Raw genomic sequence first — 16006 nt, 5'->3', positions numbered from 1 at the left:
GAAAGTAAAATAAAAAGAATCGTTTTTAAAAACAGGCGACAAGCGGAACAAAATAGTTTCTCATCATTATCCTTCATCCTCTATACATACATGTCTCTCTATATAGATATATATATAAATGGATAAATCGTTTTGTTATGTTTAAATTGAACAATCGTTTTAGTGGACAAACAAATGCTTAAACTAAACACAAAACACAAAATTGGTTATATAAAATGGCGAATGTCAGAAGCACGCACGAATCGGAACTGAAGATGGAAGTGCTGGTAAATGTGGGGAAAATTAAGTGTGGCAAAACGCTGCACTAATGACTAGTGTTGGGCAATTAGTTTTCAATAATGTTTCGTTCTTTCCCCAAATGGAACGTGCAAAGGAAACACACCAATAAAGTACAAAATGAATTAATTAGCAGTAGTCTAGGTAAACAGAAAAACACAAAATCACATGAAATTCCTGAAAATTGGTGCTGGGTGTGGAGTTTTATGGGTGATTGAATTCTTTTTTTTTTTATTAATTTTTTTCGTTTGGTGCAGTGTATGTGTGTGTACGTGTGAGGAACTAAATGAAACTAGTTGCTATGGTTAGAGTTAAGAAGAACGGACAAAATACGGAGCTTCGAACCCGTAATGCTTTTTGTTTGGTTGTTGGTAGCTAAAAAACGATTTTTTACCGCTTGCCATCAGTTTGTTCTTGGTCACCAATTAGTAGGACATCATCAGACGTACTCGTAACTTCGTTGAAGGTGACCTTCAGCTTGGGCGAGCTGGGCGTCAGTTTGGGCCAATAGATGTCCTCCTGGGCGGCCAGGCCCATGCCCGTTCCGCCCATGCCGCCATTGATGCCCATGCCCCCACCCATTCCCATTCCCATTCCCATGCCCATGCCCATGCCCAGTTCCGTGCTGGTGGCCGTGCTCATCATGTCCGGCTTGGAGTCGCCCCCATTCACCGTGGTGCTGGTGGAGTTGCAGCCGCTGCTGCTCGAGTTGCTCCCCGTCCTTTGACCGCTGGACATCAGGAGCGGCTGGGCACTGGCCTTTCCCAGCAATCCGCCATAAGTGCTGTCCAATGGCGGCAGCTTAAAGTGCCAGCGACGCTTGATGGTCAAGCACAGCCAGATGACAATCCACAGCAGCAGGTGCGTCACTCCAACAAGAGCTGCAAAAGCGAAAAAGAGGGAAAAGGTCAGAGGTCACTACAGTGTGGAAACAGGTGAAAACGTAATACGCTCAGGCGTATGACAGCTTAATTGGACCGACTCTGCAGTTCGATTGTCTCGCCTCGAGTGACACTCAATACCCTCGCCTTTGTCTCATCGGTGGGTTCTCAACCCATCTGTCTATCTATCTTTATATCTATCTACCTATCCGGCGATTAACGTTCAACCAATCGCACAGCCAATCGCCCATCCAAAGTCCAAACAAGCCCGCTAATTGGCTTAGACCACAAAACATACCTCAGACCGAATTCAAGGCGCTCCCCGACCATCCAATTATGCAGATTCAAGACACTTAATCAAATGGGGAATTAGGCACTGCACGGACTTGTATCACGTTCCCTCTACTATTTGCATTTTCAAACCTCTTCATCTGAATTTATCACTTTAAATTGGTATTGAAATGCCATTTCCGAAGTATTTGTATATCTTATTTAAAGATCAAATTGAACTGCTGAAGGTATTATTCGTAATCTAGTATTGTTTAATTAAGATATAATGTGATAGGATGTGTTTAATAATCTTAACTCTTTTGATAGCTGTTTCATATGTACCTAACCCTAAAACCAACCCTATAAACCCTAAAAAACTAATTAATTTTGTTTTAAATCTGAGTAAAGATCTTAAGAATTCTTAAATTTTTACTGTGAAATAAATAACCAATTAGAGCTGTGTACGTCTACGGTTATATAAAACTTCCTGAAAGGTTTGGTAATTCATATCAATGATCACTGAACTATGTTTATTAATTATATGTGCTTTTAAAATATTAAGCTATGGACATTTGTCTAGGGTACCATGATTTCTAAAATAAAGCCAGTAATCCCTTATCATATGTGCATTAAAATTGGATCTTTTTTTGTGGATTGATTTCTATTCATTTTATTTTAAAGCAAATAACCCCTTGATAACATTTTTTACTCACCCGCCAGGAAGGTGGGGCAGTGCAGGTTGTTCTTGTAGGTGGCACTGAGATCGTTGAGCAGCGGGGCCTTCACCACCGCCAGGGCCAAAACGAAGCACAAGGAGGCACAGTGGGCGAAATAGATCCAGGTCTGGTGGCTCTTCAGGGTGATGATGGAGCGGTCCCGCATCCGAGTGGCCAGTCGACCATGTCCATACAAGTACATGACCATCGAGGAGGCCACCACCAAGGCGGTGGCCAAAAGGTACAGGGCCAGGGTGACCACGGCATTTAGGATGAGCCCCGGCTGATGGACTGGCATGGCCTCGGCGTAGATCTGCAGCTTGTACAGATTGGAGACACCCACATATCCCAGGATAATGTCCAAAGCAGCCACCACCATCTGGAGGCTAAAGACGCAGGCAAAAGCCTTCGAGGTGTTCCAAAAGACAGCCGGATAGCGAACTGACCACACCAATAGGGCACACAGTAGATTCACAAACTCGGCACTGGGAGGCTGAGAGAAAATGGCCACATCGATGGGCTTATCGATGCCAAAGAAGAGCTGCAGCATTCCGGCAAAGCCATCCAACCGGACGTAGTCCTGCCCAGCTTTCGGACCACTTGCTGCCGAACCTGGAGGTGCTGGGGTCAAGGCGGGCACTGCCTGAAAATCACCATCCTCCAGCTCGAAATCCTCACTCTCCTCCGGTTCCTCCTCATTGGATTTGGCCACAAATTCACTGGAATTTATATTGGCATCGTTGAGCAAGTATTCCGGTTCGATTTCCACTCCAGCTGCCCTCTTGGAAATCCTGCGTTTCTGGTTCTTGGGTTTAATGGCAATGATCTTGGAATTGGAGGCGGAAACGGGCGTGGAGGGAATGGGTAACTCAGGGAGGACTTCAGGTCGCACTCTATGGATACTGCTATCCCTGGTGGTGGTCTCCTCCTCCGGCGAAAAGCTCTCGAGGATCGCCTGCTCATGGGAGGCCACGTGGTGGCGTCTAGGTTGCTGCTGCTGCTGCTGCTGTTGTAGCCTCTGTTTGTTGTGATGTTTGTGGTGTTTGCGTGGTTTTCCATGATGGTGATGTGGTTGCCTGCTTGTTGTTATTATATCAACAGGTTTTATGGTGGTGCTGCTAGTACTCTCGGTGGTTGTGGCAGCTGTGGTGGTTGTTGTTGATGTCGTCCTGGTTGTGGTGGTTGTAGAGGGTGTTGTACTAGAGCTGCTTGTTGTGGTCTCTTTGCCCAGAGTTCCCAGCTTTTGCCAATTTTCCACATTCAACTTGCCGGCTTCGGCAGAGGAGGCTGTGGTTGTCGTGCCAACTGCGGTTCTTGGCGGCAACTCATCAAAATCCGGCATGATGACGGTTCCCTCCTCATCACCATCTCCATCAGCATCCTCCCCCCGCATTGCCTCCTCGAGTTCCTGACGCTCCTCTTCGTCAATATCTTGATTAATTAAATCGGGCACTTCAAAGTACTGGCCCTTGCCCGCATCCAGTTGGGAAATGGTAGTGGTAGTGGTTGTTGTCCTCGTCCTCGTCTTCGTTGTTGCCGTCGTCTTGGCCGCCTTTCTGCCATTGGCCTTATCGGGTCGCAGGTCGAACAAATTGTTATTGCCCCCGGCCGGAACTCCTCGGATGGCCGTGAACATGGTATCGTTGAAGTAGTCCTCCTCGTCCTGTTCCAAACTGTTTGCGGTGAGGTTGAGACGACTGTGCTCCTGGTGGTGGTGCTGCTGCTGCTGCTGATTCTGGTGATGCCTGGGTAAGGGTGTGGCCCCCACCACCGACATGGCCATCAAATTGCGTCGATTGATCACAACAAAGTCCAATTCAGTGGCCCAAATTTGCTCTGCAATAGAAAGTCAGAGAGAGCGAGTGAGATTGATGGCTGCTCAAGTATATGGAATTAATTGCTTTGAACTCGGGAAGAGCTGGCAAGTTGCTTTCGCATCTAATTGGAATACATCACGCAGGATTACATGGTAAGCACCTGTTAAGGACAAACGCACATACTCCGTACATAAACATGAGCTTGTCTAATGAGCAGGAGCTTCCTGTCTCCCCCCTCAATCGTTAATTAAATGAGGCATCGATACTTGCAGGACTTCTATAATCCACGCCCTGTAGGTTATCAGAAGGGCTGGCAAAGGGGGTGGAATTTCCTTTAGCCGGAATCTCAATGAATACCAATCAGAGCTGGGCTAAAACCAAGCCCAATCGATGGCGAAAAGAATTGGAATGCCCAGACAATGGGGAAAACTGCGCCGTATTGGCCTGGTCGAAAATGGCAAAAAAGGAGCACACTAGTAGGTATCCCCCGGCCCCCAATGGATTCCATTTCCCTTCGATTCTGGCCAAATGGGAAAACAATGCACACAATTCCAGCATTAGGCACTATGCTTGGTCAGTTTCCGAGGTCTAATTAGGAAACATATGTAGGTTCGCCCCCCACTTATCACCCGATATGCTGATGCTATCAGCTGTGTGTAACTACATTCCTGAATTTTCAGAACTGATTACAACTTTACACTGGCCTAACTCTTGCTCGGCGAACGAGCTTAATATTCATGTTTATTACGGTCAAGTCTGGGCTCTGCGATTTATTGGAGTGAGCCAAGAACTAGGTATTCTCCCCAGGCGTTGGCAAGACAACCTGTTCCTCAGTTGTGCTCCTAACCAGTGGAGTCTGTAAACCAATCAGGCGAAGAGATAAACACAGTTCTCCGTTGTGAGTCCTTTTCAAGGAACTTTAAGGGGAACAATGCTTAGTTTTGTGAGGCCTAGGAACTCCTTTAAGCATGCATACACAGCGAAAATTCTGACGTTCTCGTCTCAGTTGAAAATGTTCTTAAGAGTAGAACGACATTTTTGATGTTGAAAATGTTTTAACTTTGCTCGTGGAATTGGCGGTATTTACATTGTATATCTCAACAAATAAGCTATTAGTCAGTGTATACTTATAAAGAAACTTTAAAAAACGCACATATCTTTTCTGTTTTCACCATATCGTTCTAGTATTGAGAACATTTATACCAAAATATACTTACACGTTTTTTAAGAACAAATGTTCTCAATTGAAGAGCACTGTACTAGAATATGTATCTCTATGTATGATTACTGGTAATAAATTAATTTATTTGGATGTAATTATTAACAGTCTTTTTATATTTTTACACGAACTATAGAAAGTTGCTAAAGAAAAGAATTTAGGTAGTACATCTTAATTTAATTTTCCTTAGATATCAACTTCTGTAGACATTTGTATATTAAACTATTGTTGTTACTTTAAACTTTGGGCTGATTTGGAAACATCAACAAAATTTCGACATAGTCATTGTTTTGAGGGAGTTAGATACAAAACAATAAACAAGTTCTTTGAAAGGCAATCGGTCAGGAAATAATCCCCTTGGTGTCCAAACAGGTAACTTTTCCGCCAGGAGAAATTCCCGGTACAGCCTAAATACTTTTCCCCTAATACCATATAAGCCCGCCTTGGAGTCACAAATTTGTTTGCGTTCCCCAGTTAAGACGGTGCTGAGCTTTCCTAAGATTCCCGAAAGCTATCTAATTAGTTTACTTTATATGATTTCGCCCATGGCATACACGTATACTACCTACAGAAATGGCCCAGTTAATAATGGAGCGGCAAGAAAAGAAACGGAAATTTGCCAAGTTAACACTTTCATAAAATAATTTATTAGTCGAGTTGCTTTAAGGACATTTACCCAGCGGGCGGTTAGAGATAAAAGAAAGCCGCCGAAATGAGAATTGCTGGGCAAATATTAAAGACAATGGCCCGAAAGATCTGAAAGACGAAGGCAGCTCCGAAAACCAAGAAACACGAACCGAGGCGGGATTACAACAATGGCTGCCATAATAATATGTCGTTGCTGCCGTTGTCGTTGTTGTAATGGCCAAAGACGATGCTGGCAAGTGGCTCGTAAAACCGACAACACCGAAAATCTCAAGATTAACCCGGAGGCCTCCCGTTTTAGCCACCCAAGGCACCCCAAGACCACCCAACCACCCATCCTCCCTCTTGATTATGCCAATGACAATAACACCAACGAGAACGAGAGATGCCGGAGCTTTGGGGATAAGAGTAATGAAAATGCGCAAATCCAACTCCGGCCACGCCCACCGGTGGCGGGGACTTCCCGCTGCGGTAATAGTTGCGATAAGACGGGCCCACATTATCCCAGGATCCAGAGCACAGAACCCGGAGCCCAGAATCCGCCGCCTCATCCCAATCGCCGGCCCTTCCTGCAGCTCAAACTCGCGCTCGTTAAGTCTTTAGCATGAATAATGATAAGTTCTCGGCTGGAAGCTAAGCCAATCTACAATTGCGGTCAGAAGAATAGCTGCGTTGCATTTATAAAGGGCAAACACTTTTGCTTAAGTTCCTACGAAACTTGCTTCAATTTCGACTTGCTGAATAGATTTATTTTATAAAGCTGAAAATATGGAAGTAATATACAAAATTCATACATACTACCATTTTATGTATGAGTTTTCAAACCTTAAAACATATTATTTAACTTAAAAAAAAAAAAAATATGTTTTAAGGTTTGAAAACTCATACATAAAATGGTAGTATGTATGAATTTTGTATATTACTTCCATATTTTAGAAGTCCCCCTTCTTAAGTTAAAAAATATGTTTTAAGATTTGAAAACTCATACATAAAATGGTAGTATGTATGAATTTTGTATATTACTTCCATATTTTAGAAGTCCCCCTTCTTTAAAAAAAAAAAATTTGTGTAAATAATTGGAGTAGATAATATTTTCTAATTTAAAGAAAAAGTAAAAAGAAACACCATAACTTATTTTATTCAGAGTTAAGATAACAACTTTTTTGTAATATTGCAGTTCAGGTTGCTGGCATATTATTTTAACCGCTGCTGTTCCTCCTTCTCACCATCAACGGACAGTCCGGGGCCAATGTCTTGAGCCACTTCCGGAGCCCCGTCGAGAAAGCCACCCACTTGTACACCCTATCCACACAACCCCCACCCATCCACTAGCCCACTGGTAATCTGAGCGAGCCTGTTTAGCAGCCTTTTATGCGCTCAATATGGCGCTGGACTGGGGCCTACTGCTAACCATCCAGAGTCCCCTGCCCCATTCTCATCAGAATTTTCATTTGTTTTTCGCCAGAGATGTCTGCATTAATTATTTATGAATGCAGGATGGCGTATAAGTGATTTCGCCATAAAATTGTCCTTCGAAGTGATTTTGGTGTCATCTATTAATGAAATTAATTAAGGAATTGTGACCACTTCCTTCCTGGCACTCTTCCCTTGAACACCTAACTTTTTCCTGATTCTTTTTTCTTACTGCCAACAACAGCTGCAGGTCGTTGATAACTTTTTTATTATAATATTTTAATAAGTTTTCTTTTACTTTGATATGTAAATGGGGCAGTTTGATGGGTCAGTGGGTAAGTAGAGAAGAGATTATTAAAACTTGGAAAAATCTTTAGCTCAGTTGTGTTTGCACAGTTCTATTAAATAGTGGTTATGACTTGGGGAAGTCTTAATTATCCAAAATATTTAACTATTCTCTTTAGCATTATCTTTTTTATTGTTCTATCTTCGCCAGCTTACATTTATAAGTTCTTCATTAGGGCATAATTTACAGCTTCCAAAGCGAACACTGCGTATACGTAATTTCTCAAAAGTCGTTAAAGTTCTTGCTGAATTTAATGAAACATAATCATGAAATGCATTTGTGGCCTTATTTTCCACTCCTTTGATGGCTTTTCCCCCTGCAGCTTTTTTATGCGAGTTGGTCGAAACTTTTAAAAGCATTTTTTTATTATTTTCGTCCGCCTAATTGCTTCATCTCTCTGTGGTCCCTGTTTTATGTTAATACAAAAGTTCTGAGCCCACCCACTTATTAGTTTTATGCGCCCCTTTCCAATCATTGGCTGTCAATCGGGAAAATGCAGCAATTTTCTAATTGCTGGCTGAGAATCATAATTCTCCAACTTACAGGCATAAGCGCATCATCATCAGCCGGGCCGACAGGCCAATCTTGGCCAGCTTAAGTCTTTAAGGATGTCAGAGGCGTTGACAAATTGCAGGGGCCAAAAGGAAAGGGAGGGGGAAAATGGAAAAGGGAGAAAATGGAGAAAAGCCAGCCAGTCAGTCGAGCGTGAAAATGGCGAAAAGAAGTCGCGAGACAAGGCGTTGCACTTAGCTTGACCAGCTGGCCCCTTGACCCCTCGATTTTCCGCACCGCCCTTTGGCCAAGTACAACTTTAGCTCTGACTGCACATTTTATTTGTGCCAATGATTTTCTAATTTAAGAGAGGGTGGAAAAACAATTTCCCGCCCACCCGCAGTACATGGATTGCATGGATCGACCGCTATTGAATGGCTGTCAGCGACAAGAGATCGACTTTGTGGCATCGAACCAGGAAAAAACAAGGAGAGCAAAAAAAGCGACGACAACGAAATTAATTGAAAAATCACATAGGGACCCAGCATGCAAGTCAGTCAGTCAGTCAGTGAGTCAGTCAGCGAGGATTTAAACCCATCCCGTCATGGTTTTTATGATGCCAGTCCAACCCATCGCTGCCACATTTTTAATTTAGTCCGCGTGGAAACGATGGACCGTCGATGTGGATGGATGCCATTGTTTCTTCTTTCCCATGCCACGTTTCCCATCCACTGATTCACTTCTGTTCCCCAGCTCCCAGTAGTTCAATAAACCGGCCAACAATTCCGGACCAACTGCTGGCCGGGGACTTCGACTCGTAGCCACTTTAAGTGTAGTAAATTTTGATTTGCCTGCCGATTCTACTGCAATAGCTTTCCATCATTGTTTCAACCGTCGCGTTTTTATTTCGCCCTCGCTGCTGCATTTCCAGCCATCCATTCGTGGCCATTTAGAGAAAGTTTTGGCTCAAAAGGGTATGCGTACTTTGTAAAGCGGCTTAGAAAGTTAAAATACAGGATTAACCGATTTATAGTAAGTGGTTATAACTATAAATTTTGTAATGTACATAGGTTGTTAAAGATTTGTTTAATTTTAATTTAATCCCAATAAGCCTCCCGCCACACGAACAGTGTACAATACACAACATTAAACTGCTGAATTGTGTGCGTACGGTTACTTTAAAAAAATGGAAAGGTCTTTTTCGCTAACCTTCAACTATAATTCAAATGTAAAAACAACATTTAAAATTAGTCTATCAGTAAAAACTGAAAGTAGGTATAAAATAAGGTTGCCAGACTTTAAGACTATTTTAAAAAACGTAATTTAACTTAATATTTTAAATTATTAGGTAAGTATTTCTAGATTTTTGTTATGCGGCATCTTTATTCTCTGGGACCCAACCTTTGGTAAGTTCCCCGCGATTACTTTTACCGGCCTGTCATTAACTGTGGAATTAGTTTACTGTGCTGTGCGACGACGGCCTCATGTGAGATTCAACCGTACACAGAGGGGCAAACAGTGCATGAGGAGCTCCTGGACCTGCTCCTGATGCTGCTCCTGCTCCTGGTCCTGGGATGATATGCAAACAGAGGCCTGTCGATGTGGCCCAGGACTCATTCGACTGGTGTCCTGCTCACAGTTGGCCAACATTTGCACAGTTTTGGGTCGCTTGGCTGGCTTCTGCTGCCGTTGCCGTTGCCGTTGCTGCTGCCTTGTTATTAACATGGCTTATTGCTGGCCATAATGGGTGCCTTTCTCCTTCCTGTCAACCTGTTACCACCCCTTACTCGTCCTTTTACTCGTCCTGTTTTCGGTGTACGAGTGTGTGTGTGTGTGTGGCTGGTGTTTACTCCTGCGGTTGTTAGCCTGTATGCTCGCTCATTCGTTTGTGTTTTTGTTTGCCGAGCGCTGGTGCATGCCACCATACAAAGATATATACATATGTATACACACTGTAGATGTTTGGCCAGCAGATTTCCCCAGCGATTGCCTTTGAAGCTGCCGTTCCTTGGAATTTTTTTTGTTGGACCTGCCCCCGGATATTCCCCCAAGTTCACTTTGTTAAGCGTCCTTCAGAGCATCCTACTACTAAACTTCTTGGTTAAACCGTTTGCCCATGGCCCACACATATGGCAACGAATTTAAATTGGCCTGCTCTGATTTTCTACCCCCCCGAGTGCCGAATGGGTAGTGCAGCCAATTGCAGTTCGTTTTAAGGACAATAAATTGAATTAAAACACGGAATGGCAAACGCAATTGTGAATTGATTGCATGGACAATGGAAATTATGATTGATTTAAGCCCCGCCCACACCGACGCCCATTTCGGCAGGCCGGGAAACATCAGCATGCACTCATGTTCATTTTAATAGTTGTCATCAGCGACGGCGGCAGTGTCATCGCACCATCAATATGACAATGTACAACGTGGCGTATGCTTGACAACAATGAAAGTGGGGATAAATGCAATTCGTGCTTGGCAACAAAGTGCGCGGGTTATTCTCCTACCCGCCCCCCAGGATTTCCTTTTCCGCAGGAAGTGCATAATCGACAGGCAATAAAAAATTGCCATAAAGTGACTCCTGGGTACCGAAAGTTTGAGTACGCTTTTGGAAACCGTTTTCAAATTGTTTTGAAAACACCATAAACTTTAAATGAAAAATCATAAAAAATAGAGTGCTCTGCAGTTTGATACTGGTGAAGAATAATGGGTATGGGAATAAAATGATTCATAGTGGGAAACAAGACTTTGATCAAGATATTTCTTTATGTATACAACTCAATTTACAGACCACCTTTGATAATCATTTTTTAAAGAATTAATTATGAAAATATAGAAAAAACTACGTGGTCCATGAATGAAAGGCAGGAACCTGAAGTGCATATAAAAATAGAGTGTTTAGTAGTGTGATTCTGACTGAGAGGTATAGGAAATAAATTGATTCCAAATTGAAAACAAAACTTTGATCGAGATAATTCTTAACTCATAAAAGTGATAATCATTTTTGAAAGAAATAAAAATGAAAATATAGAACGAATTACGCTTTTCATGGCTGAAATTCAGGAACCGGAAGTGCACACCTGCAAATAAAGCAACATGGCGTCCGCTTCCTGCATCGCTTCTGGTGCATACTTATGAGCGCCTTCCGCTTCTGATTTCGCCCATTCAGTGTGTGCAATGTGCGATGCTTTTGGTTAATTAAGCTCACCTTTTGGCAGCAATCCGTTCTCGATGATGCGAGCCTCGAGCAGCAGCCGCGGCAGCAGCAGGCAGAGGGCAATCAGGATGTGGACGAAGGCCGCCGTGGGTCCGCCGTGGGTCCAGAGGGCTCGCAGGGTTCCGCCCCGCGACTCCTCCTCCAGGCCATCGTGCGGCGAAAGGGTGCAGCGCCTTTCCCTGGCACCGGTGGCCAATTTAATGCCGTCGTTTGCCAAGTTGCCAACCTGTCGAGTAGTCCACACACAAAATTCACCATTATTAAAATGAAATATACATATATAACCGAGTTCCCAACTGATTCAGTGGGTTGGAAAGGAGGTCGAGGGAAATATAGTTCACGTATGCAAATGATCTTCCAGCTCAGGTGGATTTACTTAAGCAGAACCAAGGACCTGGCAATGACTGCCTTATTGATTCGACCTCGCTTTCGCTTCTGCCTCACGGGCGGAAATTGAAAATTTCCCAAGACTCACTCAACTTCCTGCCAAATGTGCATGCATATGCAATTTAATTTTCCCAAATATGCGGTGGAATTATTTAATCAAACTGAAATGCCAGCAAACATCGTAGCTGCTGAAAACAATACGTTGAAAACAAACAATAGAACTTGCCAAAAGCTAAGAAGATTTAAAGAAAAGCTTTAAGTCGACTAAAAATTAAATTTAATTGGCATTTAAAAAAAATCATAGAGGTTTATATTATTTAAGGTTTAACGGATTTTAAGCCCCATTAAACTTTAAATAGATTCATGTTTAACAACTTTTCATTCATTGATTTTGCTTTGTCATGTAAATAAATACAAAGTGAAAAAAAGTAAAAAGGGAAAAATTTGAATGGAAAAAGTAACAATTTTTTAAACGAATGGCTTGCTTTTTCACTCCGTTATTTTTTTTATTAATAACAGAAATAATAATCATTCCTAAACCATGCAAATTGATAATTTAATTTCCTAAAATCACACATATAATTTATGCCTGTTACTCTAAAAAACTATATAGCATTTTCTTTGGTTGCGTTTCTAGGAATCACTGAATAAATTACTCGGCTTTCCATAATTGGCCGACCAGAGGGACTGTCAGGACGATATCCTTGGTTGACCGCACACCATTCCAACTGTACTCATCCCAGGGGATTCCCGGGGGCAATTAATAAAAAATATGTATGTCATGTGCAAATAAAAACAGCTAAAACTGTGAGAAAACTTCAATTGAACATGTGTAGAGCAGCAAAAAAAAAAAAAATCCAGACAAAAAGTGCTTTTGGCTTGTTGTGTGTGTGTTTTAATGCATTTTTTATGCCCTCAAAATGCGAACACATCGCGATTTGAGCGACAGAGTGAGAGAAACCAAAGCATTGCGCATACGACGCGTTGGCGCATGAACAACAGCAACAAAATAAAGGAAACGTTGCACGTGACAAATGGCGAAATGAAATATTTATGTGCGCGAACCCATGCAATATACATGCATCTATTATTTCCCATATATAAACATATACTATATATTCTCACGCTCCCACCACATTTATTTCAGTAAAAGCTGGGGGAAAAAAGAAAAGAGCATTAAAATCACGTGCATACATATATATAAATAAATGCGAGCTGTCGGGCTTTTAAATTAAAAACAAGCAGACATCAGCATGATGAAGGAGCTGGATCTGAATCAGAATCCGAATAAGGATCTGAGGCAAGAACACCAGGAGCACAAAATGGAACCCGACTCGTTCACTTTGTTTTCCTGCGCTCCGGTTTCGGTTTTGTTTCGTTTGGTTTGGTTTGGTTTGGTTTTGGTTTCGTCTCGTTTCGGGCAACAATGATTGCAATTTGTGAAAAAGCGAAGTGCATTCCAAGTGCAACCAGGGTGGGGTAAAATGGGCTAGAAGCTGAGTGCCGGGCGGATAATACATTTAAATGTGCCAACATTTCGCGGCTCCTTCAACTCTAAATCATGTCACTGTGTGTAGCCGTTCATTAACGTCTTAGACTTAAAAAAGCCTCACAGATCCCATTATGTCTTGAGCTGGCAATTCATTTTAATTGCAGGTTTAAAAGAAAATTTGAATTTGCAAGCTAAACCTAAGAATGTTATAATGGGAAGTCATCAATTATAACAACAGAAGACTCCCAGAAACTTCAAAACTTTAACTAACTGTTCTTAAAATAAGTTAAGATTCATTTGAGACCTGGATAGTATTTCTGTAAGTTTTAGATTTTCAGAAAATATTATATTTATTATAATCGATATTTGATTATTTTTTCTGATTTCTGATTATTATAAATCTTAAGAAAATAATATTCCATTGAATTCAATTTTCATACATGGTTATTATAACCAATGGTAACTAATGATATAGGGAATGAAATTAAGGAATTCTGGCTTAATAAAACAAGGGAAAATCATCCTTATAATAACCAATGGTAATTAATGGTATTAAGGAATCCTGGCTTTATAATCATGGGAAATCATCCAAAAAAAATAAGCCTTAGCTTCCTTAAGTTAAGTTTTCTTAAGTTTTTCGGCATAGAAAGGATCTGGTTATTTATAATTTCAAGAAAATATTTGTCAGTTGAATTCGATTTTCAAATATACTTATAATAACCAACGGGTTCGGTTTTAAGACACCCTGCTTTAATTATACAAAGATAACCATCCCAATAAACATTAGCCATAACCCCCATATGTTCCAAAGTTTTCCGGCATTGAAGAGTTCTTCGCTTGGGGTAACTCCCCTGATGTTGGTCAGCCATTTCGTTAGGGGCACTTGCCGCATATGGAGTGCGGCTTATTCTGTCACCCCGTCGTTTCATTCGTTTAATTTCGAATGCTGTGCAAATATGAAAGTCGCAAAGTTTTCGCATCTCGTTGTTATGGCTGTGACAGTTTGCCAGCCCCTGCGCTTTTGCCCGCTTGCCACCGCTTTTCCCACTTTCCATCGCTTTTCCCACTTTCCAATTGCCGCAAGCCTTATCGCTCGACACATACTCGTACCCCTAGGAGTTGGACGTAATTGTGACTGCTCTGGTGGTCTGCTGGCATAGTAAAAACAAAAAAGAGCTAAGCAAAACTATGAACTTCTGGTCCTGTACTGTTCTGTTTCTGTTGCTCGTCCTGATTTCGGTAGTCCTGGTTCCTGGTTCCTGGTCCCTGCCAAAGTCCTGATAGCCACGCCTCAATGGTCAATGTTGGGATTTTAGTTTGCAACCAATTTCTGTTCGTTGTCGTTGCTGTTGATGTTGCTGCTGCCTTTTATTAAACGTTCGGCGACGTGTGATGAGGACCATTCCCTTTCCCCCCGACTGTCTGTGTTTTTCAGCTCCCTTTGTCATTCAGCTCGTTGGCGGTTTTCGGTTCTCTCGGTAGTTTTTCCCCCGAATTTCCCCCATTTCCCCGCCATTTCCTCGGCTTTCATCGCCCTCTGTCTGGCCGCTGACTGATAGGCAGCTTTTGCCAGCATTTTTTGACTGCTCCCAATGATGTTGTTCGTACTGTTGATGCTGCCACTGCCCCTTTTTGCGGTCGTCTGGCGGCGGTAAAAAGAAATATTTGCATACAATTTGTATACTCTTTTGTAGTGTCGAAAAGCCAACGCACAGATTTTTCTGCCAGAGCCATGAATATTAATTCGTAAATCAATGGAAAATTGGAGAGCTTTGAGGTGGAATTTTTATTTCCGCTTTGGCAAACGAAATAAAAATAAAGTCAAATTCTATATATTTTAGACAATTTTAAGCTGCTCTCTAAAAATTCGCACTGATTGAATGTGGCTTAAAAATCATATGCGGATGGGAATGCTTTATATTCAAAACTTCACAACTTCTTAAATACTAAGTCCTTAAGAGTTCCCATCAGACTTATTTTTTGACAATTAAATTAAAAGTCTTTAAACAGTTATTTCAGAGTGTTATATACAATATATAAAGGAACTGTTGACTTACACAGTTCCAGACATTTATACGCCTGGCCTACAAGAATTTCTAACAAAACCCAATAAACATTTATTTTAAGCCCAAAAGTCTAGCCCAGCACTATTTCCGTTACCAAACCATTACCCTTGCTACCAGAATAATATAATCAACTCTTTCTGAAGCGGTACGTTCCATACTTAATGGAATTATCCGTTCGGGACTCAAAGGGAGTGGGGGATAGTGGAGGACAAGTGACGCCGCTTGCAGCTGGCAGACATCCTGTGATAGGATCTATGGTCAGTCTGCTGTCACAGCAAATGGACAGTCTGTGGCGGGCCATAAACTGGAGCCCATCCCATCACCATCACCATCACCACTCCCAAACTCCCAGTCTCCCTGTCCAGATTCCGGCAGCTTCCTTTCATTTCGCTTGTTTTAAAAACAAGCCAATTATTTGTGAAAACTTTCAGAGGAAGTGGGTGTAAAAACAGACCTGGAATGACAGCCACCACAGCAGAACTCGCATCAGCAGACCAAGCCAAAAGTGGCAGGAAAAGCACACTTTGGAAAATACTACAAATTAAATAGAACTTTAGCAAGCTACAAAATTCAATTTAAACATAAATGGGAACCTTTTATTATTTCTAAATATTATTCTATATATATAAAGATCCCCTTATAATTTCAAGATCCCAAACTTCTAAAGCTACAGCAAGCAAATGTTTTCTTAATTTTTTTAACTGATTGCTTATAACTGATGTCCACATTGGTAAGCATTAGTAATTAGTAATAATCCTCCATAAACAAA

The 16006-nt window shown here is 41.8% G+C and overlaps 1 protein-coding gene across 5 annotated transcripts in view; it reads right to left on the bottom strand.

Annotated features, from left to right (window-relative positions):
- Positions 1 to 16006, bottom strand: part of LOC119553866 (protein tincar) — a 67647-nt gene that overhangs the window by 5306 nt on the left and 46335 nt on the right. For 4 of the 5 annotated variants that reach the window (XM_037864522.1, XM_037864531.1, XM_037864539.1 and 1 more), the window contains 3 exons: positions 11284 to 11518; positions 2141 to 3979; positions 671 to 1157 (listed from right to left, as the gene is read on the bottom strand). In XM_037864522.1, the coding sequence (XP_037720450.1) occupies positions 671 to 1157; positions 2141 to 3979; positions 11284 to 11518 (2561 nt within the window). The remainder of the gene's footprint in view (positions 1 to 670; positions 1158 to 2140; positions 3980 to 11283; positions 11519 to 16006) is intronic. The other variant, XM_037864556.1, reaches the window with a different exon arrangement.

The sequence above is a fragment of the Drosophila subpulchrella genome, chromosome 3R (genome assembly GCF_014743375.2).
Source record: "Drosophila subpulchrella strain 33 F10 #4 breed RU33 chromosome 3R, RU_Dsub_v1.1 Primary Assembly, whole genome shotgun sequence".
Classification (NCBI taxonomy): domain Eukaryota; kingdom Metazoa; phylum Arthropoda; class Insecta; order Diptera; family Drosophilidae; genus Drosophila; species Drosophila subpulchrella.
This window is presented reverse-complemented; position numbering and strand designations above follow the sequence as displayed.